At 49.8% G+C, this 25902-nt stretch overlaps 1 protein-coding gene across 1 annotated transcript; it reads left to right on the top strand.

Annotated features, from left to right (window-relative positions):
* Positions 1 to 1060: 1060 nt before the first annotated feature.
* On the top strand, positions 1061 to 22903 carry CDA (cytidine deaminase). The gene is made up of 4 exons (XM_025447868.3): positions 1061 to 1304; positions 13215 to 13326; positions 19153 to 19210; positions 22399 to 22903. The coding sequence occupies exons 1-4, from the start codon at positions 1151 to 1153 to the stop codon at positions 22513 to 22515; spliced, it is 441 nt and encodes a 146-aa protein (XP_025303653.1). The 5' UTR covers positions 1061 to 1150; the 3' UTR covers positions 22516 to 22903.
* Positions 22904 to 25902: the final 2999 nt, after the last annotated feature.

Below are 25902 nucleotides of genomic sequence, written 5' to 3'. Positions count from 1 at the left end.
ACCGTGCTCCCTATACACACATGATCTCATTCGATCCTCACGACAACTCTGCAAGATACGGTGAGTGCACCCACTTTACAGATGGGGAACCTGAGGCTGCAGAGACAGGTGGTGATTAATCTCCTAAGGTCACATGGCTAATCAGCGGAAGAACTGGAATTCAAACTAGAGTCTACTAAACTCCAAAGTTCAAGCTCTCCTATAATCCAAGGAAGTAGAACAGAGATGGTCACTATCCTCACTGTAGGGATAGGAAACTAGCTCAGAGAGGTCAAAGAACCGGCCAGGGGTTGCACATGTGGAAAGCGGCGGTGCCGGTATGCAAACCCATTTCTTTAGCCACTAACCCAATGCTTATGTTGCCAACAGAAAAATGAGGAGGCCCGAGTAGTCCACCTCAGAGGTTCCCTCCACCTGAGATACTTTTAAATTCTGGGTTAAGACAGGAGTCAGAAGGAGAATGGGTGAAAATAAAGAAGCAATTTGGTCTTACTGCTTTGTCTCACACTCCCTGCCTCAGGAAGCCAGAGTGGCTGCCCCAGCTCTGCCCTTTCAGCCTCATCACATCCCCCAGTGAAGGAGAGTCATTCAACAAACTGAGGGGCATTTCAACCCTTGGGGCTTGGACTGCCCAGACCTCACACTGACCCCCTCTTCCTTGAGGAGCACGTGTGCACAGTCTCTCCCTACACGAGGGGGAGGAGGGCAGCCACGCCCTGACCCACTCGCCCTCGTGGGCACCGTGACACACACACGAGTGGTCCCGGGGCAGAGGGTGAGCACACGAGCACAGTCGCGTCCTTCCAGTTCTTCCGCTGATTAGCCATGTGACCTTAGGAGATTAATCACCACCTGTCTCTGCAGCCTCAGGTTCCCCATCTGTAAAGTGGGTGCGCTCACCGCGTCTTGCAGAGTTGTCGTGAGGATGGAATGAGGTCATGTGCGTATAGGGAGCACGGTTAGAGGAGCCGGTGACATCACGGGGCGCTCCGGGGGTGGGGCTGGGGGCGGCTCCTCCCCCTACCCCCACCCCCACCCCCACACCCCCCTCCGCTCAGGGGCTCGCCCCGGGGGAGGAGCCAGCGTGGAGCCGCCGGCCGGGCAGCAGCAGCGAGCGGGCTTCCGCGCCTCCGCCACCCGCGGGACCGACATGGCCCACGAGCGTCCCGCCAGCGCCCTGGAGCCCGAGCTCGTGCAGCGGCTGCTGCTCTCCTGCCAGGAGGCCAAGAAGTCCGCCTACTGCCCCTACAGTCACTTCCCCGTGGGGGCCGCGATCCTCACTCAGGACGGGAGGATCTTCTCCGGTAAGGGCTCCCCGGTGCCCGGGCCCGCACCCCGGGGACGCTGGCAGCGCCCCTCACGCCCCTCACCCCCGCCTGCTGCCGGCCCGGACCTGGGGGTGCAGGTGCTGCTCAGATGCAGCGGCTTTTCAATGCTTTTCTCTTTTTAAGATATTTTATTTATTCATGAGAGGCACAGAAAGGGGGGGGGGAGAGAGAGAGAGAGAGAGAGAGAGAGAGAGAGAGGCAGATGTGGGACTCGATCCCGGGACCCCAGGATCACGCCCTGAGCCGAAGGCAGACGCTTAACCGCTGAGCCACCCCGGCGTCCCAACGACTTTTCAATTCTTAAGAGGACTGGGAAGCCAGAGGTGGGACGGGGAGGGAAGCTGAAAGGGGTGGTGGCCACAAGTCCCAGCGGGGAGGGAGAGGGCTGATACTTTCTGAGCCCACCCCCCCCACCTCCACCTGGTGGCACCTGCGGGTGGCATCAGCGAGTCCTCACCTCTCACCCACTCACCTCCGTGTGAGGCTCACGTTTCAATAAAGAAACTGACACGGCTTGCTCAAGGTCACGCGGGGGCACTGGTGGTGGAACCCAAGGCTGGCGTCCCCCAAACCCTGCTTTCTTCCCACCACCTACTGGGAGAGGAAAGAAACTCAAGAGCCCACGGCCAGCAGAGGGTGACTGGTTAGCGGGAGTTCCAGCCTCACAAGGGATCTTGGGGGAAAGAAGCCTGGCGAAGTTTAGGTGACCAGCAATAATGAGTGCTGGCCTGGGGAGGGCGAGAGTGCGGATGGTGGGAATGGGAGTCAGCACTGATCTGTTCCTAAGCTCCTCTTCTTTGGTTTGTTGGTTTTATAGAAAAACTTCCTTGAACAAAAGTTGAGACTTGTTTTTGCTAGGCTAAGAGGCATTCTCATTCAAAACAGTGGGGAGCAGGGTGAGGAAGTGGCCGGGGAAACCATGCCCCTCCCCACCACTCGGAGGGCAGATGAGGATTGGCACAGCGGGGACGGATGGGGACACCCAGCCCTGCTGCCCAGAATCCGCCTCTACTTGGCAATGACAGCTATTTAAAGGGACAGAGGTTCATGTGTGTACATCTAATCGATAACCTCCAGTGGGGAGCCACTTGCCCCCACTGTTGCTCAGCTGTGAGGCTGGCTGGGGGCCCTCATCTCCCCTTGTGTGGGGGCCCTCCTGGGCTCTCCTTGCTGTTCATGTTGTGTCCCATCGTTGAGGTTCTGTCCGGTTTCACGAATCACCTGGGTCTTCAACCTCTTTGAGCAGGAGAAGGAACTTTGAATGAGTGCTAGTATGTGAAAGGATAGTGAAGAATTTTGTCCATTGACCCTTATAACCCCTCAAGGCAGTTTTATATCTCAGGGAAGGAAACTAAGGCTCATAGAAGCTAAACACACCCAAGATCACAGAGCTGGGATTCGAACCCCGTGTTCCCCTGACTCCAGGTCAGCTATTCTGCAGGGAATCAAGATTCTTGGTGTGTCTCGTGGGAATTCAGGCCTGGCCTGGTGGCTCAGATGAGTATTAAATATTAACCACCGCCACAAACAATATTGCACCCCACACTGCCCCATGACTCCAGGGGCTTGACTGTGGAATCAGTTACTGGTTCTTTCCAATGATTCTTTGCATGGGTTCCTTCATCTAACAAATATTTGCTGAGCACCATGACATCCTAGATAATGTGCCAAGTACCAGGGATATTGCAATGGCAGAAATGACGTAGTCTCTGCCCCCATGGAGGTCCCTCCTCTTACACAGGTTATGGTTCGAAAGGGAAGCCTCCCAATGGCTATAGGAGTGAATGAATGAGGAGAGCAGGAGTGTGGCCTATTTAAATTGCAGGGAAGAACCCAGGTGTGCAGTGGGGATTTAGGGAGGCCCTCTGGGATGGGGTGAAGGCTCTGGACTTAGAGACTCCTGGGTTTGAATCCTGGTGCTGCTGTTTATCAGCTGTGATCCTGGGCATGACCCTTCACCCTAATGTGTCTCACACATTTGTAAACTGAGGGTCATGCACCCACCTTTCTGGATGGCTGTGAACAGAGCTGGTTTGCCTATACCAGCGTGACATCAGGGTCCTCCCTGATAGTTGGTGCCTGTGCTGATCAGGCATAGAATCCTCAGGTCGTGAGCTAATGCCTATAAAGCGATTAGCACAGTTTCTGCCCACAGGAAGGACGCCACAAATGGTGGCAGCTTCTTCTCCTTCTACTATTAGTGGTATTATTATATACATAGATAGTATTTGGAGGCAGATTGTGGAAGACTTGTGAAGGCCAACCATTGACACTGAGATTTGATGAGCTAGGAAATGGAGAACCAGGAATGTTATTAAGAAGAGTAACATGAGGGCAGCCTGGGTGGCTCAGTGGTTTAGTGCCGCCTTCAGCCCAGGGCATGATCCTGGAGGCCCAGGATCGAGTCCTGTGTTGGGCTTCCTGCGTGGAGCCTGTTAGTGTCTCTGCCTCTCTCTCTCTATGTGTGTCTCATGAATAAATAAAATCTTAAAAAAGAAAAAAAAAAAAAAGAAGAGTAACATGAAAGTAGAATTCAAAGTCAGTTAGCCTGACAGGTACTCAAGGAAAGCCAAGACAGAGGAAAGAGTGCCAGGCAGATGATGTCTGTCTTGCCTGCTGACCTGTCCACAGGGCCAGCCCATTGCCCAGCCTGTAATCAATCTGCCCTCAGTTAAAGCTTGTTGAATGTGTGAATGAGTGACTCGGACTCGGACAGTGGCAGGTGGAATGATGATGAAGGAAAGACCTGAGGGCAACTCTATGGGACAAGTGGACTGGACTTGGGGTGAGCAGTACTCGAATGAAGGAAAGGAATATGGTTCTAGATTGTTAGCTGGGTAGACCAGGGGAATGACGAGGCACTGGCCTAGGTGGGGAGCTGAAGGCAGAGATGAATGGTGCTGAGGACATCACGGGCAGGGACCAACAGGTACAGTGGATTGATTGATCATTCAGTGATTGATCATTCACTAAGCACTTCGTATGGAAGATCTCACAGCCACCACATGAAGGGAGACAACGAGCGTCACATGCATTGGTCAGCACTTTGAGTTGTAAGTGACAGAAACCAACCAGAACCATAATGAGCAAGGGTAGATCTTAGCTCAGGGACAGCTGGATCCAGGAACTCCAATGTCCCAATGCCTTTCTCTATCCTTCTGGGTGCTTGTTGCTTTCCCCTATCCCGTAGGTGGGCTTTCTACAGGCCTCAGGGAACGTGAGTGCAGGCAGCCTCTGGTTCACATTCTCACAGCCTCAAAAGCAGAGAGGCAAGAACTGGTTCCCACTAGCTGGAGACGGTAAAATTCCAGAGAAGGGCTCTGACTGGTCCATCTCCAATCACATGCACACCCCTGGGCAATCACTGTTGTCATGGTGGAGTAGTGTGATTGGTCCGGCTGGATCACACCCACATCTATTCCCCATAGGGGGGAGGGGGGTCACAAGAAGGAGGCTGGAGGTGCCAAAGCCGAAGTCAAACACAACTGTACCAATGAGATAACTGAGGCCATGCTCTTTGTGCTGCCCCTTGTCACAGGGTGCACATGCAGAGCCGGGCAGAGAGAGGGTGCTGGGAGAGGGGGACGAATGGAAGACATTTACCCGAATCCCTGGGTCTCCTATAGATGGGAAGGGAGGGCTTGGAGAGGAGGGGACCTAGAACAGTCAGGGGAAACCAGACGGGGCACCATGGGGGTGAATTAGAGACAATCAGGAGGCAGAGAGGGCGCAGCTGAATTTAGATGCTGTGAGCTTATAGTTTAGCGCCCCATGGGTCTGCCCAGTTCCGTGACTTTTCTCCAGCTGCACCAAAGGCCAGCCTCTGTGCAGTTTCCCTCCTCAGAGGCGGTTGGTGCCCCATTCAGTTGAAAAACAAGTCTGACGCCCTTGCTGTCACGATCTTGTCATAACGATCACTTCCCCTTGACCCTGGCCAGGGTCTCATGGCCCTCGAGCATGGGCCACCAGGATGGTGATTAATCACGATTAATCACGGCAACAGTTGCCTTCTGTGATTGCTGCAGGGAGAGGGGGAGAGGAAGAGCCCATTGGGGAAGGAAGAGCTGCGGTGTGTGGGGGGACACAGAGGAGATGAGGCAGCAGCGGGGGTGGGGGGCGGGGGGGGGTTGGCTGGGGCAGTGGAGTCAGCCCAGGGCAGCCAGTGCTTGTGCAATACCAGACGGGAGGTGGTGGAGGAGTCGAGGAGACCGCTCTTCACTGACACCTCCCAAGAGATGGGCAAGTTTGTCCTTGGGACAATGCTCTCTCTCCCTCACCCCCTCTCCCTAGAGGGACTTGAGCACCCTATAGGGGTAAAGCCACTTTACTGGATGTGGCTGTAATGAATTCTGGGAGGGACAAACCACATTTCTAAAAAGACACTTCAAGGTGTCCTGGGCACCTTGAATCCAGCTTGTCTTGGCTTTAACCTTTAAATCTGATCCTTCATCGTCCTCCCCAGACCAGCCCCTGGCTTCTCGATTGATTCCCCCATGGGCTACCCTTCTTATCCAGGACCGCTCTCCAAGCCTCACCCCTCTCCCCACAGCACCTCTCGGTGAGTCCAAGCAGGCATCTCTAACTGCCTTCCTGTCCCTCCAGCCCTCCTTACACCCACCACACCCTGTCCCCTCACCCCCACCCTCAGGCTGTGGTCACTCAAAAGCAGCTCATTACAAAGATAAGCTTCACACTAAAACCCCGGGACTCTGTAGTTGAGTTCGAATAGAATTCATATGTGTCATTGTGCGCTGCCTGTGCAGTGGGCAGAGGGAGGTAGGAAAGTGGAAAAAGTGTAGTATTTCTCGGAGCACGTGGACATGACATTTCTTTGGTTCAGTGATTCTCAAATATGGTCCCCAAGACCTGTGGTCGGAGCACCTCCCGGGAACTTACGAGAAATGTGAATTCTTGGGGTCTGACCCAGGCCTACTTGCAAGTAGAAACTCCAGGAAATCCCAGAAATCTCTTTTAAGAAGCCGTCCAGAAGATGACACCCGTGGGGTGAGTGTGGAAAGAATCGCTCTAACTGTACTAAGATCCCTCAAGAGGGAGTAGGCGCAGTGATTTCGAGCATTGCTCTTTTTCTCTGGTCGGCCAAGCCCAGATCACCTCCTTGGGCACTTCCTTCCTTGCCGATGCCCTGATAACATCTAACCCTCGCCCTACTGTTAGCACCAAACCAACTCTGAAACATGTCCTCGCTGAAATGCCACAGAGAAAAAGGACAGTCCTTTGTACCTGATGGGTCAGGAAGTGAGTCCAGGCTCCCCGCCAGCAGCCTCAGCATTAACCTTCTCTAAAATGGGGTTATAATAGTCTCTGCCCTATAGAGTTGTTAAAAGGGTCAACGACATAATACAGATGGAAGTATACCACGCCGAGTGCCAGGCAGATAAAAGAAAAACAATGAAAGCAAAGAATAAAAGAAAGCAGTTAGTAATAACAGCCCTGTCATCACAGTATTAGCCGGTCCAACCTTACAGTGGGTCCCTAACTTGGCACCACGCCGGTCTGTCTCTCGCGTGTGTTTTAGAGTGAGCAAAGGCGGAAACTGGGAATGGCATTGCTTTGCCTGGATGGATGATGCCCTATTCCGAGCTGAGGGAAGCAAAAAAAATGGTCTGGCCTTTGAGGATCACAGTACGTGACTAAGGGCTTTGTTCCTCTTTTTTTTTTTTTTTTTTCTCCTCTCTCTATTTTTTAATAAGACCAGGAAATTCCCCTTGAATTTGCTAGAGGCCCCAAATAAAGTTATTCTTTTGTATCTCAGAGATCTAGCTCAAAGTAGGAAATTCTACTCCTTGGTTATAAAGTAACTGAGAGCCTGGCTGGCTTCATTGTTCCAGACCCCAGTGGCACTGCAAGCAGAGTCCCTGCCCTCAGGAAGTTTACCCCTGTGACAGGGGAATTAGACAATAAAGACATTTCTTTCAGGAAAGTGTTAAGCACAGTGATGAAAATTAAAGCAGGATAAGTGGATTGAGAGGGTGGGAGGCCGGGGCGGGGAGGCAACAATTTGAGATAAGGTAGGCAGGCTTCTCTGGGGAGGGAACATCTGAGCAGGGACAGGAGTAGGGTGGACCATATGCACATAGGGGAAAAGCATTGCAGGCAGTGGGAACAGCCAGTGCGAAAGGCCATATGGCAGGAGAGTCCTTGGCGTCCTTGAAGAACAGCTGGCAAGCCAGTGGGCCTGAAGAGCAAAAGGAGATGAATCCAAGAGGTAGACAGGTTGGGACCAGATGATGTGGGGCCTTGTCGTCCTGGAAAGGATTTCAGAGTGCCTGGAGCATAGAGGCAGGGCCACACCTTGTCTAGAAGGTAGGTGCTCAGACACACCGGCCTACCAAAGCCTTGCTTTTACTATTTTTAAATTTTATTAATTAACAGATAGGGTTTTATTAGTTTCAGAGGTAGAGCTTAGTGACTCACCAGCTGCATATAACGCCCAGTGCTCATTCCATCAAGTGTCCTCCTTCATGCCCATCGCCCACTTACCCCATCCCCCTACCCACCACCCCTCCAGCCACCCTCCGTTTGTTTCCTAGAGTTAAGAGTCTCTTATGGTTTGTCTCCCCCTCTGATTTCATCTTATTTTATCTCCACCACCCAAACCTTGACTTTTGTGCAATTAATAACAGCAGCTGGCCGCTGCTGAGCACTAGCTCTGTGCCAGGCTTTGTGCTAATTGCTTTACCTGTGTGATCTCAACTCATTCTCACCAGAGTCCTCCGAGGGAAGTACGATAGCTTTCACTTTATAAATGAAGATACTGAGCCTTTAGTGTCTTCCCCGGCTTCTCGGAGTCAGTAGGGCAAAGGGTCCCAGGGCAGAACAGACCCTTGGGGCTCTTTCTGCCAAGCTCCTTCTGAGCAGTGGGCTGTGGGAGTGGGTTCTCTTCTAAAACAATCTCTCTTCCTTAACTGGCCCTTTGAAGTTTGTACCCCCCAATTAAGGACGGTTTCTCTATATGAGGGCGTTCTGAATTTCAAATGCAGACACAGGCAATGGTCCTGGGCAATAAGCTTTCTGCAAAACCCCAAGATTTATGTGAATCATGTTTAACAGGGAGAGTGCCCCTGAGTCAGGGACGAGACAGGGCTGGGATGCTTGCCGGACAGAGAATGAACTGGGGGGGATAAGGCTAGCAAGGATCTCACGTAACTCTAGGAAAGGCAGAAGTCAAATGCAGCCAGACCAGAGTCAGCAAAGATGGGCAGACCAGGCAAAGGCATATTTAGAGGAAGTCATTTCAGGCAGGCATCAGGAACGTGGCTGGGGAAACTGGGTGGGGAGCAAGACAGCTGCATTCATTTATTCATTCAACTTTCATTGACCTCAGGAGAGGGCCAGGCGTCCCGGCAATAGTGACTCACATGTGAATGTGAACAAATGCTTGGCCAAAGTCAAAAACATTTGGTGTTTGATAAGTGTCAGCCATAACTTTCAGGGCTGCAACTCCCTCATCACTCCTTGTCCCATATCCCAGCTGTCCTGACTTCTGTGTGGTTGGAAACAATAGATATGCATGCAGACTGTTTCAGACAAAAGGAGGGTGTATTGGCTCCTAAAACTGTGGGAAGAGCTGGTGTGTAGCTGGGCCTCAAGGGTAACTGCACCAGGCCAGACTCTTTTCCGGCCATCTTTCATCTCATCTCCATCTGTTCTTCTGACTGTCCATTACATTGTCCCCAGACGGGCTCCTCCATGATGAATAGAAACCAGGCTATCAGGGGTGCCCAAGGCCACACTAAGTCTCTCCGAGAGGAACTGAAGTTCCTGCACAGAGAACTCTGACTGGCCCAGTGTGGGTAAGGTGCCAGCTCTGACGGGCCCAGTGAGTTAGGTGTACACTCTCAGACCAACAGAAAGGTCTTGTAAGACAAGATGGCAACTCCCATTTGAACTTCGTAGGGGAATGGGGACAGGCCAGTCTGGTGACATCCATTCTTCTCCATCAGTTGGACGTGAATGCCTGTGATCTTGAGAACCATGATGATGACTAATGGATTAAGTGATTAACTGAACCCCTCCTAACACGTCTGTGTAAATTATGCAAGAACAGAAAATTCCGTGGGGAAAATACACAAGAAAATAATGACCAATTTCCAAATTTGATGACTACAAGAGGAGCCAAATCCTGCATAATCGCATAGAAAAAGGGAGTGCCAGAGCACCTAGGTGGCTCAGTGGTTGAACATCTGCCTTCGGTTCAGGTCGTGATTCCGGGGTCCTGGGATCCCTCCAGCATCAGGCTCCCTGCATGGAGCCTGCTTCTCTCTCTGCCTATGTCTCTGCCTCTCTCTCTGTGTCTCTCATGAATAAATAAATAAAATCTAAAAAAAGGGTGGGAGGAGTGCCATAGGTAAGGAACAGCCTCAGGTGATGAGAAATACAAACATAGTGGCTCGAACAAGATGGCTGCTTGCTTCTCTCATCTAACAGACCAAGGGCGGACTGAAGTCCTGGGCATATGGACCATTCTGCTCTGCTGTGTTCCACAGGCTTGTTCAGGACATCAGATTCCTTCTGTCTCGATATCCTGCCATCCCCCTAGAGTGGTGTCCACATCCATGTGTTCAAAACTACCACACGTCATCACATCCATGTTCAAGCCCCTGGGGAAGGGAAAGATGAAGTGGGGAACAAGCCATGGCCGGATCGAAATGTCATCTAGAAATTGCACCCGTCATTTCCACTCATATCTTATTGGCTAAAACTACAAGACTACACAAAATTTTGAGTCAGGCAAAAATTTTTTTTTTTAATTTTTATTTATTTATGATAGTCACAGAGAGAGAGAGAGACAGAGACATAGGCAGAGGGAGAAGCAGGCTCCATGCACCGGGAGCCCGATGTGGGATTCGATCCCGGGTCCCCAGGATCACGCCCTGGGCCAAAGGCAGGCGCCAAACCGCTGCGCCACCCAGGGATCCCGAGTCAGTCAAAATTTTGAGGGAGTCTGGGATGTGGTCTCTCGCTGGGTAGTCACATGCCCCACTCAACTCAGATGGCTACTCTTGGGACAGTGAACCCTGGGAACAGTTAGTGTTTGTCACAGGACTGCCTGTGGCCTTTAAGTATCTGGGTACTTCCTTCTTTCCCTTTTTCTTTTTTTTTACATCCTTCTTTCCACACATAGGACCCACTTACCACCTTCCTAAGGGAGGCAACCCGAAGTCCCACCCAGTCACTGCATGCAGCTCTGAGAGCAGGGTTTTGGGGCTCCTCAGTCTCCTTCCTGAAGTGCAGATATGGTCCTGCTGGCCGAGTGGCCTGAAAACTAGAAACTAATCACCCACTCCCCAGCTCATACTCACTCCCCCAGTAGTCAGTGTGGAGTAGGAGCAGTTGAAAGAGTAGGAAAGAATAACCATCATCAACTCTCCCAATAGGAAAAGGGAAGAACAAGGAAACACACAGTGGCCACCAATCCGTGCAGTTATCAATCCTGCTGGGCAAGACGTGTGAAGACTCCTTGCCCTGGCACACACTCTGTCTTCCCTTTCTGCTCTGGGGGTAACCCCCTGTCTGCTGTGCACGGGGGCCCCAGCCTTTGTCTTCTAGGAGCTTTTTCCTTGACTATCCTAACCTTAGCTATACATCTGATGTGGGTTTTAGGGAAGATGCCCTCCTCGGGGGTACACATCTCTCTCAACTCCCTTCTGATGATAGGGTTTTGGGGACCCAGGAGCTCCTTTCAGTAGTAAACAGTCACAGGATTTTTACAGGCTGGACTTTTGGCTTCTCTAGCTAGACGATTCTATGAAAAACATAGAAACCTTCTGGTCTATTTGCTTCCAGTCATTTCTGTACAGGAGTACCATACCCAGAGGTCCTTTCTGGCCATGGTTCTTTAGCCTGCCAACTCCCTTTTTTACTAACTGGCTTCCCTGCCTGGGCCATCCCTGTTGTGTCATTTTTTAAAAAATCTTTATTATTATTATTATTTATTTATTCATGATAGACAGAGAGAGAGAGAGAGGCAGAAAGAGAAGCAGGCTCCATGCCGGGAGCCCGACGTGGGACTCGATCCCGGGACTCCAGGATTGTGCCCTGGGCCAAAGGCAGGCGCGAAACCGCTGAGCCACCCAAGGATCCCCTGTTGTGTCATTTTGATGGTGGCTACCTTGAGGCCCCAGAACAATAGACTGAGTGAGAAGGTGTCACCCTTCATCAGATCTTTGCTACGGGGCTGAATCCCAGGGTCAGGTTAGAAAATCCTCATGGTAGGTAGCACAATCTGCTTTCCAGGTTATTGCAGGGTGGGGCTTTACCAAATAATCTGCCACAGAGTAACAAGGGCCACCAGCTTGCCCCCGGGCCATGTCTGTATTTTCTCATTCATGTTGCCCAACTGCTAAGCCAAGGCCATGTGCTTTAGAAGTTTTTTGTCAAAGCTGTATCTCACTCTCAGTCCCAATTTCTCTATTAGTTAGGTCTAGGTTAAGCTACTATAACAAAAAATCCCAAAATACAATGACTCCAGCATGAATTGTTTATTCTCACATAACAATTCAGAGTAGGCAGTTGTGCCCAGGGAAATAGATAACTCAGCTCTGCTCCATGAGTTGGACCAGGGACCCAAGTACCTTCTATCTTGTTGCTTCTCCATCCCTATGACCATAAACCACGTGGTCAGAGCTGTCCCACCTCCTGTAGAGCATAAAAGAAAGAGAGTAAAAGGCAATCAATCTTTTAACCAAAAATGTGATCCAGAAGTTTCCTACCTCATTTTGGGCCACGTTCCACTTAGTCACCTGGCCGTACTTTGCTGCAGGGGAATCTAGGAAATACTGGTCTCTGGCTGAGCAGTTATGTGTGAAGCGTGAAGGGGAATAGGGGCCACTTTTAAGACCTAAAGGAAGAAGAGGAGGGGCACCTGGGTGTCTCAGTCTGCCTTCAGCTCAGGTCATGATCTTGGGGCCCTGGGGTGGAGCCCCTCCCTGCTCAGCAGGGACCTTGCTTCTCCCTCTGTCCCTCCCCCCACTTGTGCATGTGCACTCTCTCATTCTCAAATAAATAAAATCTTAAGAAAAAGCAGAAAGGAGAAAATAAATCCTGGGGAATAATTGATGTTTCTGCCTCAGAGAGAAAGGCAAGCTATGAAGAATGAGGGAGATTACATCCTGACGGTCGTTTGGGATGGGGGGCCACCCTCTGTGGCCATTACCTCCCTGAAAATGGGGAGTTTGTTAGTCAGCCAATCTGGTTATGCCAGTGTTTTGTATCCTGGAACAGGCTTTGCCCATTGTCCCCCAGGGACACTACTGAAAGGGACACTGGGGAGGACTCCCTGTGGGCCTTGCCACCTTAGCAGCCTGCCTCCCATTGGAGGGCTGGGATTGCCTGAAGGCTTACACAATCACAGACACCTTTTGCAAAGCTTGGGAGTTCCTTGTTGGTTTTGACGGTTTGTTTTGCAACACGACTCACATAGGACTCACGTGAACTCTGAGAGTTAGTAAACACCACCAAAAATTTTGCCCAGGCCCAATCGTTGAACATTCTGTCTCATAGATCCAGGGCTGGAGCTCTCCTCATCCTCTTAAGCCTTGACATCTCTCTTGGCCTTGATGTTTGCTGGGGAGCTAGGGCTGGGTTCGTCTCCTCTGCTCTGCTGCCCTTGCTCCCAGGCTGTGCTTCAAGACAGAACTCATTGGATGAGTGACAGGCATGGGGTTTCTGGGAAAGGTCCTACAAGGGTGAGGTTTCTAGGAAGCGCCACGGCAGCAGCAGGTCATGGAGTCTCCTAGCGCTTCCTGTCAAAGTGCCCTGAGTAATAGGGCCCTCCCTGAACTGGAAGTGGGGCAACCTCTTACTCAACACCAGCTATGGGAAATGTTGTGCTAGAAATGCCACTGGGTTCTCCTCTCTTCTCAGGGTGCAACATAGAAAATGTCTGTTACCCGCTGGGCGTCTGTGCAGAGCGGACAGCCATCCAGAAGGCCATCTCAGAAGGGCACAGAGAGTTCAGGGCAATTGCTATCTCCAGGTAAGTGGAAGGAAGGGCAGGTTGCAGCTGTACTCATCCATCTAGTCCGCCAACACTCACCACACAAGTGTTATTCAGCCGTTCATTCATCCAACCTATGTATTCTGTACTTCCTATGTGCCAGGCACCATCGGGCTTGGCGGAATGCTGAAGATAAAGAGACAAATCAGAAGTGGACTCTGCCCTCAGGGAGCCCACAGAGCAGGCAAACAAGCAAGGCACCTCCAGCTCAAGGGCAGGTGTGCTTCTTGTTCTAATAACAGCACAAACTACGACAGGATGCCTACAAGACACAATAGAAAGGCAGCATAGAAACCTAAAACTGGAGGGAACTAAAAGTCACCTGGTATAGATTCCCTGGCCACTGCCCCATTTTACAGATGAAGAAACTGAGGCCCAGAGAGGTTGAGCAACCTTCCTGGGAATTCATGGCCAAGCTGGGACAAACCCAGATCTCCGGAGTCTCCCTCTGGGCTCATTCCACAACACCATGCTGTGCCAGGAAACCAAACACTCTTCCCTTCTGGGATCCCTCACTGGGAGAGGGGGCTACTATACTTGGCATCACCCACTTCTAAGTGCCAAGTACTAGGCTTCAAAGACAAGCTGGGGAGGGTGACAGCCAGGTAAACCTGGGTTAGGGTTCACACGAATCAGATTCCAGCCCAGGGCCTGGCTAAACAAATGTACCAGCTCTGTCTACATGCCCCAACATAAAAAGTGCAAACCCTCACAGGATGTTCATTGAGTTCTCATTGGCTCTGAACCCAGGCTCAGTGGCTTTAGGATTTGAGCAGGTAAATGGGCTCTTTTACCAATTTGGACCCTGTTACGCTTCCGATTTAATGGCAGATTGCTCTTGTGTGTCCCTTTGCATTGTCTCAGAATTTCCTCTTATTATTATTTTTTAAAGATTTTATTTATTTATTTTTTTTTTTAAGAGAGAGAGTGTGAGTCGGGGAAGGGCCGAGGGAGAGGGAGAGAGAATCTCGAGCGGATGCCCTGCCGAGCATGAAGCCCGACATGGGCTTGATCTCAAGACCCTGAGATCATGACCTGAGTTGAAATCAAGAGTCGGATGCTTAACCGACAGAGCTACCCAGGCGCCCCTGAGAGGGATTTTTCTTAGCAAATTAATGGTGCAGGCCACAGGAGAGTGACTGCGTGGCTGACCAAGCGTTGGTCTTTTGGGATGGGATGTCCGGATGCAAGCAGCAGAAAGGTAGGGGCCTACCTACCTAGCGCTAGGCCCACGGAGGCTGGGTGATAGAAACAAGCCCCCATGTCTTTGTAAGATCCTAACCTTGGCCTCCATCTGGCCCCCAAGTGGACCAGGTTATTGAAGATTATTTTCCTGAGTGATTGGAGCCAAGGAGCGCTAACGGAGAAGGGCCCAGCTTCCCAGAGCCCTCCCCGTCACCACGGTGTGTCCTGGCCTCCCTTCAGCTTTGGGAGGAATAAATGAGGCCATGCTGAGAACATTTTGTGCCGATGAGCAGAGCTCAGGATGTGGAATACACTTAATTTACAAGCGGGGAGGTGGGAAATAACTCAAATACAAAGCTGATCCAAGAAAATAATGATATTCTGGGTGAAAAAGAGGCCAACGTCAACAAAAAGGATAATGGCACGGTAGCTTTGTTCTGTTTAGAATGTTCTAAACGAAAGGCTTTTTTCTCCTGGTCATTATCTACTTTTAAAAAGGACTGGGTATTGCTGGCAATGATTAGCAAATGTCCTTATTTACATAAAACCTGCATTTTTCTAGCACCCAACTGCTCTGCTCTAGGGATTCAGCAGTGCACCAGCATCCTTGAGCCAGAAATGCGGTCATTATTGAGCTAATGACTTGTTAAATTGGGAGCGTGGGTTTACAGGATGAGTGGAACGTGCCAGCTCCCTTGTTAACACTGATGGGTGTGAACGGTGTCGGAGAGCCCCTTTGAGATCTCCAGGATGCAGACTGCCGAGCCCAGGATGGGGTTCTGCTAACGGGGAGCTAAGCTTGTCCCATGGGGGCCCCAGTGAAGGCATCCAAGGCGATAGGTTTCCAGCCCGTCGCGTCTGATGAGTCTGGCCCCAGCGTGTGACCAGAAGCAGCACAAAGCACAGAAGCTGTGGATCCAGCACAAGGCAGGAGGGGTAGGCGTCCTGCTGCACCCAGCGCGCTCTGGGATGCGTCTTCCTCCAAGCTTTTGATTCTCACTCTCAGCAGGAATGTTGAGTAATGGTTAAAAACCTTGGCTCCTGGGGTTAGTGAGACCTGGTTTCAGATCCCGCTCCACCGTTGCCCAAGGATCCGAGCTCAGCTTTTCATCTGTAGAGTGAAGGAGAGTAACACCTGCCCCCTGGGCTGTCGTGAGGGCACAGGAAGTGATTTTTGTAAAGGTCCTAGGACAAAGTATGCAACAAATTAAAACTATTGTTTTAACCTTACCCTTATGATTTTTGCGAGCTGCTTAACTACCAAAGGCAGAGTCTACAGATTCTGGGTTCAAGTCCTGGTCCTGGCATTTATGAGCTCTGTGACCTTGGGCAAGTCATGTCATCTTTCTAAAAAAAAAAAAGAAGTAGGTTTTTTTTATAGGTTTTTCACGACCTATAACGTGAGGGTGATAAGAATATCTACATAGCCCCTACCTTATGGAGTTGTTAGGGGAGTAAATGAGTTCTTGTACCTAAGGTCCTCAGCACAGTGCCAGGCACAGAGAAGTGCATTATAAGGGTGAGCCAGTATTGTTATCATGTAGTCTCTCAGCCTAACAGCTAGGGTGCCTGGGAGCAATTTCTTGTGACTTTTGAAGCCTAAGCCAAATCCAACTCCCCAGTGGAACGCATGCTCACCCCACCCCCTGGGAGACCCTAATGTGGGTCACCTTGTCCAGGGAACTGTCCTTTGGACAGTTGGCCATGCATGTCACAAGATTGAGAAGGGAAGTGGTGAGCTTGGCAGAGACCAGATTATACAGGGCCTTACAGGTCATGGAAGGGAGGTTGAATTTCACTCAGCACCTCTCCTATGGTCTTTTTTATTGTTGTCGTTTTGGTAAAGATTCATTTATCTATTTTAGAGAGAGACAGAGTGGGGGGAAGGGCAGAGGGAGAGCATCTAAAGCAGACTACCCCCTGAGCATGGAGCCTGACATGGAGCTCCATCCCACAATTCTGAGATCAAGACCTGAACTGAAATCAAGAGTCGGATGCTTAACCAAGTGAGCCACCCAAGTGCCCCCATCCTCTCCCAGGGCCTTCACCTATAGTCTTCCTGTGTTGGGGTATTAACATGCAGATTTTATGTCCCCTTGTAGACAGTAAGATCCCTGAAGGCAGGCATTCTCTGATTGGTCTTTGTTGCTCCTTTCCCATGACTGCCTAGCATGGTCAACATCTGTAGAAAAAAGTAAAAACACAGAATCCAGCCTCGAGGAGCTTACGGAAGGCTGTGGCTGTAACACCTGTCGCCTGGTAATCATAAGGGTTGATTTGGTTCGGTGTGCATCCTGGGCAGGGGTCCTCACTCTCTCATGCCGCCATTGGCTGGGAGCATGCTCAGAGAAGACCCACCTTTCCGTGGAGCAGAACCTTTCTTTGGAATCCCACATATAAAAGGAGTTATCATGAGAATTCAATAAAATAACACCATCACTGTCTCTCCCTTCAGCTGCTTTATGCAATTCATACCATCTGTGTCTGTCTCCACTTGATGCATTGTTAATTGGTTTGTTGTTGATTATCTGGCTCCTCTCACTAGTCAAAAACTCCTGAGTGCAATGAGTTGTGTCTGTTTTGCTCACTGCTGTATCCCCAGCACCGACAGTGCCTGGCATGATAAGCTGCCAATAAATATTTATCAATTAAAATAAGATAATGCATTTAAATGCTTTGCAGGATGCCTGGAACCTTCTAGGCACATATTAAATACAATCATTGTCAAGATACATAAGTGAACTTTATTATATATAAATTATATATGATAAATCTGTATATGATGAAGTATTAAAATTATGACCGAGCTTATATGTGTAAAGGAACAAGTGCCCAGTAGTATCGGCAATAGTGATAGCGCAGAGCATTCTAAAGTGTGCAAAGCCCTTTGTGCGTTTTATCTCATTTTATCTTCTAGCATTCCTACAAAGTAGGCGACATGATTCCCTACATTTTGCAGGCAAAGAAATGCACGTTGGATGGGTTAAAATGACTTGGTTAAAGGCACATATGATTAGCAAAAGGAGGAGCGGACCAAAACCCAAAATTGAAGCCCTGTGCTGTTACAGAGATTTCACAGAGCGGGGGGTCCAGAAGAGCAAGGATGTTGGCAGTAGCTGACATAACCTCTCATGCTCCAGCAGGCTTGACAGTTCCTACTGTTAAATTCACCTTCTTGAAGCGCTACCCTTTATCCTGCTCAAAGCTAGAGGACTGCCTGCAGTGCCTCCATTCTGAGAGGCAAGCCCTTAGCTATGTCTCCTGTCTAAACAGGAGATGCAGAGAGCCCATTTTTCTCTTTGACTCACAGGTCTTTTTTTTTTTCAAGCCACAGGGCCCTTGCACATATCATTCCCTTTGCCTGCAGCACAGAAAACCACGAGGCTTCAGTCTAGCACCTTCGTTAGTTACTTCATTTCACTGAATCTGTTTTCTTGCACATAAATGGTCATTCTGACACTCAGGTTGCACTGAGAATTCAAAGAAATAATGTATATCGAGTGCTTGGCACCTAGTAGGTGCTCACTAGTGGTGACTTATGGGCTCTACATTTCCTCCAAAGACCAGACCAAATGCCACCTCCTCCACAAAAATATTCCCTATTGTTCCTCAGTCAGAGATTGTCTCTTCTTACTGTACATTCCAAACACATTTTGTTTATTTTTTTAAAGATTTTTATTTATTTATTCATGAGAGACACACAGAGTGTGAGAGAGGCAGAGACACAGGCAGAGGGAGAAGCAGGCCTCTTGCAGGGAGCCCGACATGGGACTAGATCCCTGGTCTCCAGGATCAGGCCCCGGGCTGAAGGTGGCGCCAAACCGCTGAGCCACCCAGGCTGCACAACACATTTTGTTTAAAATAAGAACTCATCTAGTTGCCTACTTGTCCACTGGGCTGAGCAAACTCCTAAAGGTAGAGACAAATTCCTCTTAACCTTTGTGTCCCTGGAGTGTGGGTAACAGTAAGTGCTCACTAAACATTTCCCAAATGCTCTGATGAAAACAACATGCCATGGGGTGCCTGGGCGGCCCAATCTGTTAAGTGTCTGCCTTTGGCTCAGGTCATGATCCCAAGGTCCCCTCATCAGGCTCCCTGCTCAGCAGGGAGCCTGCTTCTCCCTCTCTCCCTGGCCCTCCCCCTACTTGTGCACTCTCTCTCATTCTCTCTAAAATAAGTAAATAAATAAAATCTTTTTAGAAAAAGAAAAAGAGGAACACCTGAGTGGTTCAGTGGTTGAGCGTCTGCCTTCAGCTCAGAGCGTGATTCCAGGGTCCTGAGATCAAGTCCCGCACTGGGCTCCCCGCAGGGAGCCTGCTTCTCCCTCTGCCTGTGTGTCTGCCTCTCTCTGTGTGTCTCTCATGAATAAATAATTTTTAAAAAGAAAAAGAAAAACAACATGACTGCCCATGGCCTTGCCCCTTGGAAGTGTAAAAAGCCACCTTGTATTTCTTCTGAGCCTCCATGACACCATGTGTCTGTGAATTGGAAACTGTGTGTGTGTGTGTGTGGAGGGGGTTGACTTCATGTGGAGCTGGGGAGGGACTCAGGGCCTGAATTTCAGCAGTTGTCCTCATGCCTCAGAAGAGACGGATCACCTTCAATTCTGTGTTTCCACAGTGACCTGCAAGATGACTTTATCTCACCATGTGGGGCCTGCAGACAATTCATGAGAGAGGTAAGCACCTTGACTTTCTGGAAAGGTAAACCAGGTGCCTTCCTGCCTTCCCAGGCCTTGGGAGCAAAGCCAGGCTGCCAGCCAGGACACACAGCTAGTGTCCTGTGTGTCCTGTTGGCCCACATCTGAGCCTTCCCAAGCTGGCATGAATCACTGGAAATTATTCTTTCATATGACAGCTTCTGGAGTGAGTATCTGTGTGTGCTGAGCACTGAGCTAGTGCAGGGGAGACAGCAGTGCAAAGACAAGCCAGACCCTGTCCTCCTCATAGGTCATAGACTAGCGCAAGAGACAGACGACCAAAAAGGAGCAAAATAGAGTTTCTGAGTAATGAGGGCTATGGAGAAAAGAATGCAGAGAAAGGAGTCAGAAGTCAACAGACATTGGCCCAGGGCAAATCCAGCCACACCCATTCCTTCACATTTTGCAGGTACCCACTTTGACCCTACAACAGCAGAGCCCAACCATTACAACAAAGTCCTTCTGTCTGCAGAGCCTAAAATATTTCCTATCTGGCCCTTTACAGAAAAATAGTTTGCTACCTGCTGCTAGATGGTCAGAAAGGGCTTGTCTTTTTTTTTTTTTTTTTTAGATTTTATTTATTTATTCATGAGAGACAGAGAGGCAGAGACACAGGCAGAGAGAGAAGCAGCCTCCCTGCGGGGAACCCCTTGCGGAACTCAATCCCAGGACCCCAGGATCATGACCTGAGCTGAAGGCAGATACTCAACTGCCAAGCCACCCAGGCACCCCTGGAGGGCGTCTGTCTTTGAGGATGGCATTGGAGCAGAGATATAAATAATAAAAAATGAGGCAGACAAAGGTCTAGAGAAGGAGATTTCCAGGCAAAGGAACCAGCAAGTTTAATCCCCATACACTTGGTGAGTTTGATTAAGTTGTAAGAGGGCCAAAGAGGCTAGAACACAGTGAGGGGGGGCGGGGGGGAATGATGGGACAGGGCCCTATAGGCCATGGGACAGAGGGTACACTGTAATCTAAGAACAAAGGGAACTGAATTGTACCCTTGAAAATGGTTAAAAGTGGGGGCACCTGGGTGGCTCAGTAGTTGAGCGTCTGCTGTTGGCTTAGGTCATGATCCCAGGGTCCTGGGATTGAGTCCTGCATCGGGCTTCCTGCAGGGAGCCTGCTTCTCCCTCTGCCTGTGTCTCTGCCTCTCTCTCAATCTGTGTCTCTCATGAATAAATAAATAAAATCCTTAAAAAAAAAAAAGTTAAAAATGGACTCAATGAGTTCTTAATCTGGACTCAGTGGAGGTTTTGTTTTATTTTTTTATTTTTATTTTTTTTTTTGAGGTTTTGTTTTAATGAGTAAATGTACATTTTGGGAAGGGGGCATCAGTGGCTTTCACAGACTCTCAAAGCCATCTGTGTCCTCCAGAGTCCCCAAAAGGTTAAAGCCACCATCTTGGAGAATCCCACAGGCTCCTGAGCTTGGATGTGACATCATCATCCCTCCTGAACACAGTGTCTTACTTCATCCCCACCCCAGGCTACAGGCGAAGTGGGACCTGTTACCCCCACTTCCCAGAGAAGTAAGATGACCTGCTGCAGGACGTGCAGCCAGATGGTGGAGAGCTGGCATTCATGGCCAGTTCAGGCTTGACTGCAAGGCCCACGCTCCTCACAGCTGCCTCCCTGCCTTTGTGGTTCTGTAAACGAGACAGATTTTCTTCAGCCATAGAGGAGACATAATGGTGCTTTGCAGAATAGGAGCTGCTTGTTCCATGGAGGCTTCTGCTTTTGGAGTTGTTTAAATCCAGGGGAACAGGTTGTTTCCTTTCCTTTGCTTTTGTGCCTTGGGGTTTCAAAGCATCTGCTGAACATGCAGACAGCTCCATTGTTTTTCTGCTTCTTGCCAGGCCTGCAAACCAGACAGGGTTAGCAGAACACATTTCCCCAATTCAGATGCAAATGTCACCATAAAGCACTGAATTCACAATAGGGACTGCAGGGCACTTTAGAGGGGCAGAAAGGGCTGCCCCGCACCTTGTCATGTCCAAGGCCCTATGAGGAATCCACGTCAGGGTTTCAGGGAGCCAGGGAGTTGGCACCCGAGGCCCTGGCTTGGTCCAATGGCTCATTGCTGTTTTCTCCAAACAGATTAGATGTTGGCAAACGAGAGGTGACTGAAAAAGCTGAAGGAGGGAGACACAAAACCAAAACCAAAATGCAAATAACAAGACAAAGCTTGGGGGCAGGGGACCTGGGACTCAGACTCACCAGCACCAAGATTTCACCCATAGCCTCAGGCAGAGCCTGCCAAGCAGAAAAATCTCCTTCCTTAAAGCATTAATTAAAAAAAAAAAAAAATCCAGGGATGGGTCGTACCCAGTAATAATGTAGTGATTCAAACAAGTTGGAAGAACAGCAGGCTGCAGGCCGGAGCGGTCACTAACCAGCAGAGAGGCCGTACGAAGGGCTTCCCTCACCTGAGCACCTGCTACGTGCCAGGCACTGCGCACAGGTGCCTCCGTCCATCGTGATTCCCATGGGCAGAGCCCTGGTTTGCTGACTCCAGCCCCGGAGCTCCGCATGGCGCACACTTGCCTTCCTACCTGGCACCTTCTTCTGTTCATTTTTTTTTTCCTTCTTCTGTTCTTGAAGCCATTCCACACATCAAGACACTGAGCCCCAGGGGGTCGAATCATTTGCCCAAGATCAAACCGAAAGCAGGTGGTAGCTCCTGAAAGCGGAAGAGGATGGGGAGATAGATTTCTTCTTTGTTGGCTTCACCCTCCTAAGCCTAAAATGGGGGTAATGGTAGCAGAGAGTGAAATCCTGCGTGGGCAATACCTGGAGGGTAGTGAGGCAGGTGTGCATCCGCTCATGCTTGGTAGGAGTAGAGGGGGTGCTGTAAGGAAGCTTGTTGCAGCAGGAGGAGGTCTGGCCCTGGGGCGGGGGGTCGATACTATTCCTCTAAAGCCCCAGGTGAGTCTCTCAGCACAGAACAGAGCGCTGACTGCCCTTCACACATGCTGAGCACCATGCTGGTGCTGTCGACAGGAGGCCTTTTGCTGGCTCTTTCCTTAACTCGCTGGTCCAGGTGTGATTCTTGTCATCCCCATTTTACAGATGAGAAAACTGAGGCACAGAAAGAACCATTAGACAGCTAGAGCCTCACCCCTCCATCACGCGGCCTCCCTCACACTGGCTTTGCTTCTTTTCCAGTTTGGCAGCAACTGGGTTGTCTACATGACCAAGCCGGATGGCACGTATGTTGTCAGTACAGTGCTGGAGCTGCTACCTGCCCCCTTCGGGTCCATAGGCTGGCAGAAGGTCCAGTGAAGGTTGGGAAACAGCCACAGCCTGGAAGAGCCTGGCTTTCCGTGCGTACCTAAGGGGACTGCTGCCCAGAGAACTCGACGATGTTCTCACAGACCTGGAGACATCTGCCAAGCGGGCTGGGCTGGGCAGAGATGGCTCTTCCAGGTTACACAGTCAAGCACGGCGGTCTTCACTGAAGCGATAAAAGGTTTCACTCTGGCCCGGGCCAGCATCCCTCCTTGCAACCCACCTTGTCCTTCCCGGGACAGGAGCACCTATCCCTTCCTTTCCTTCCTTCGGGGCCCTCTTTAAAATTCCAGCAAGTCTGGACTGCTTCCCCGTCAGCCTTCCCAAGGTTCTATCCTGTTCTGAGCAACTTTTCTAATTATAGACAACACAGAACATCTGACTTGGGAGTGCGCATTTTACTGTCTCCATTGTTGTTTGCAAGTTTTAGGGCGACTGGGTGGGTTTGTCTTTATACAAAGACCTGGGCACTCTCTGCTGGGGGAGAGGGGAACTATGTACCCTTTGGCGTGGAGAGCTGAGCTTTTAGGCTCCTTCCTCCTCCAGGTGGGAGGCCCCTCTGGGCTGGGCCACACTGCCAATGGCCATTTCTAGAGTTTGTTTGGGGCTCGGGGTAGACCAGAGCACCAGAGCTGTCCACCTCTCCATGGTTATATCTGAGAGATTGCAAAGTCTAAAGGGAAAAAAAAAAACAAAGTCTAAAGGGAAAAGCATGAGTTTGTCTAGACAGGATAGAAATGTATCTCTGAAGACTGTGTGCCAAGTACTTTCATATGGACTCTCTTTATTTAAAGTGCTCACCAACTCAAGGTATCTCCCCCTTCTTGCAGATGAGGGCACTGGACTTCAGAGACATTGAGTGACTTGCTCTAGGACTATGGCAAAGCTCAGACCCGAATCCAGGTCCCAAAGCTCCCACCGTGGCCTAGAAATAGTGCATGATCTTTGCCTCGAGCTGTGCTGAGGCGTGTAACACATATGAAGCCATATGTGAATCCCCACTCATCAAGCTCAAGGTACCAGTGAGCAAATCGAAGCTCAGAGAGGTAAAGTCGCTTGCCCAAAGCCACACAGCTAATATGTGGCCGAGCTGGAATTTGAATCTGGTCTGTCCGATTCCAAGTGTTTTTTCCATTCTCCCACAGCTGATGTTTGGCTGCCTTTGTATCTTTTACATGGCAAGTAGTGCAAAGTGAAAGATGGATAAGAAATAGCCTCTGCCCTTGAAATAACTCACAATCTGACAGGAAGAGAGGTGTAAACAGGTCAAATGCACAGAAATATATATGGTGATCCAGGCAAGTACCAAGTGCAAGGTGGGTGCAGCGGAGGTGCCATGCTGCCTTCTAGGGTGTGAGGAGGCTCAGGGAGGGGACTATTACATTGATGCATTGGTTATCAAACATTGTCTTCATGCCTCTGTCTCTCAGAGTCTCTCTCTTTCTCTCTCTCTCTCTCTCTCTCTCACACACACACACACACACAGAATGAGGAAGGGGAGGACTGAGTAAGGAAAGGAGACAGGCTGGCCCTCTAGAGGGGGCTGATGGCTCTGGGTGTCCTCCCTGGAAGCTGGCCTTGGAACCAGCCTCACTGGCTGGGGTAAGAATAGAGCATAGATTTCCGAGGAAAGAGGAAGGTTGCTGGGGACACAGGAAGTGGACAGGTAAGTCACCCCTTCCCTGTGAGTCCTTTCTACTCAGGTCCGAAGTGCATGCAGGTGTTGCTGTCTGGCTTTGCCACCACACACCCAGACCTACCTGCCGCCGTCTTCGGAGGCAGGAAGGTGATCCCAGCATTGCTGCACGGCACAAAAGTCAACTCTGCCTTTCTTTCGAAAGGGTCATTGGGGTCTTCAGCACAGTCTTCTGAATATTCTCAGCAAAGCGAGATGAAGAAGGAAAAAAAGACAAAGTTGGAAGAAAATACACCAAGACGTTAACATCTGTTAAAATTCTGGTCGATGGGAATCTCGATTTGTCATTTGTTTTCTCTGTACACATCTGAATTTTTTAAATTTCCAAAATGGTTTTAAAAATTTAATAAGAAAAAGAAAAGGGAGAGCACAATGGGTTTCCACTTTGGAGCTGGACAGCCTCCAAACTGTGTGGCTTTGGGCAAGTTGTTCCATTGCTCTGAGACTCAATTTCCTCCTCTATAAGACAAAATGATAGCGTCCACCCCATGGAATTGTTGTGCAGATGAATGAAATCATGAGTCCCGTGGTGGGCCCTCAATAAGCTCGTCTGATAAAATCAGCCATTACTTTTATTAAAGGTGACAAATGTCGGTCCTTTGAGGATGGATTTGATTTTTACCAACAAGCTGATCTATCCATTCCTTTAACAATCATTGATCAGATGCCCACTATGTTCTAGGGCTGGAGCCAGGTCCTGGGGATGCGGCAGTGAATAAAACAGATAAAATCCTACCTGCATGGAGCTCTCAGCCTATCAGTGGGAAAATGAGATCTAAAGATTATAGTACTTCATGACCCAAGTGTCACCAAGGGGGAAGACAGCGATCTGGGAGCAGCAGGAGTGGAGCTTGCCTGAGGAGGGGAAGGCAGCGACAATAATGGGAACAGAACCTGGGGAGGAGCAAAGAACGAGGACTGCCTGAAGCGCTAAGCCCAGGGTTCCTATACTTGGCGGAAACAGACTGGGGAACTTAATCCTCAAGGATTCCAGAATTATTTGAACGCTGTCACCCATTTGGTTAGAGAGAGGCTGGGATGTTTGTTTAAAATAAAAGGACTTTTAATTACTTGTCCCCTGTTGTGAGGACCTATAATTTCAGAGCAGCACATGCTCGGTTATTCAGAGCTGTCTGTGTTTTTTAGGACTGTAAAGCAGAGTCCCAGATTCCCATGGAAAAAAATAGAAGCATGGATTTATTTCTGCTGCTTTTGCCAGCTGCTGCTAATTGCTTATGTAAAATACAAGATTCTTTAGGATTTCCTTTCAGCAGGGAGGAAAGCACAGCTATAATTGACAGGCACTAGGGGTACTTTGGGTGCCTATGTTAGAAACAAAGCTAGAAAGTGCTATTCAAGAATAAATAATGGAGGGGCACCTGGGTACCTCAGTGGTTGAGCATCTGCCTTTGGCTCAGATCGTGATCCCGGGATCCTGGGATCCTGGGATCGAGTCCCCCATCAGGCTCCCTGCAGTGAGCCTGCTTCTCCCTCTGCCTGTGTCTCTGTGTGTCTCTCATGAAGAAATAAATAAAATCTTTAATTTAAAAAATGGAATGGCCTGGTAGTTCTCTCGCACACACTTAATATTTTGTGCATGGCTAGGAGCACAGAAAGAAGCACGGAAGGAACATCCAATCTGTTAACATTGTTTTTGAGGGGTAGAGTAGGGGGGATGTAAGGAA

Source organism: Canis lupus, chromosome 2 (assembly GCF_003254725.2).
Source record: "Canis lupus dingo isolate Sandy chromosome 2, ASM325472v2, whole genome shotgun sequence".
Lineage (NCBI taxonomy): Eukaryota > Metazoa > Chordata > Mammalia > Carnivora > Canidae > Canis > Canis lupus.
This window is presented reverse-complemented; position numbering and strand designations above follow the sequence as displayed.

Excerpts from the sequence above, each read along its gene's own strand:
- CDA (XM_025447868.3), top strand. The coding sequence starts at position 1,151 with ATGGCCCACGAGCGTCCCGCCAGCGCCCTGGAGCCCGAGCTCGTGCAG. Across the intron at positions 1,305-13,214 it reads GGACGGGAGGATCTTCTCCG|GGTGCAACATAGAAAATGTC; the intron begins GTAAGGGCTCCC and ends CTCTCTTCTCAG. Across the intron at positions 13,327-19,152 it reads AGGGCAATTGCTATCTCCAG|TGACCTGCAAGATGACTTTA; the intron begins GTAAGTGGAAGG and ends GTGTTTCCACAG.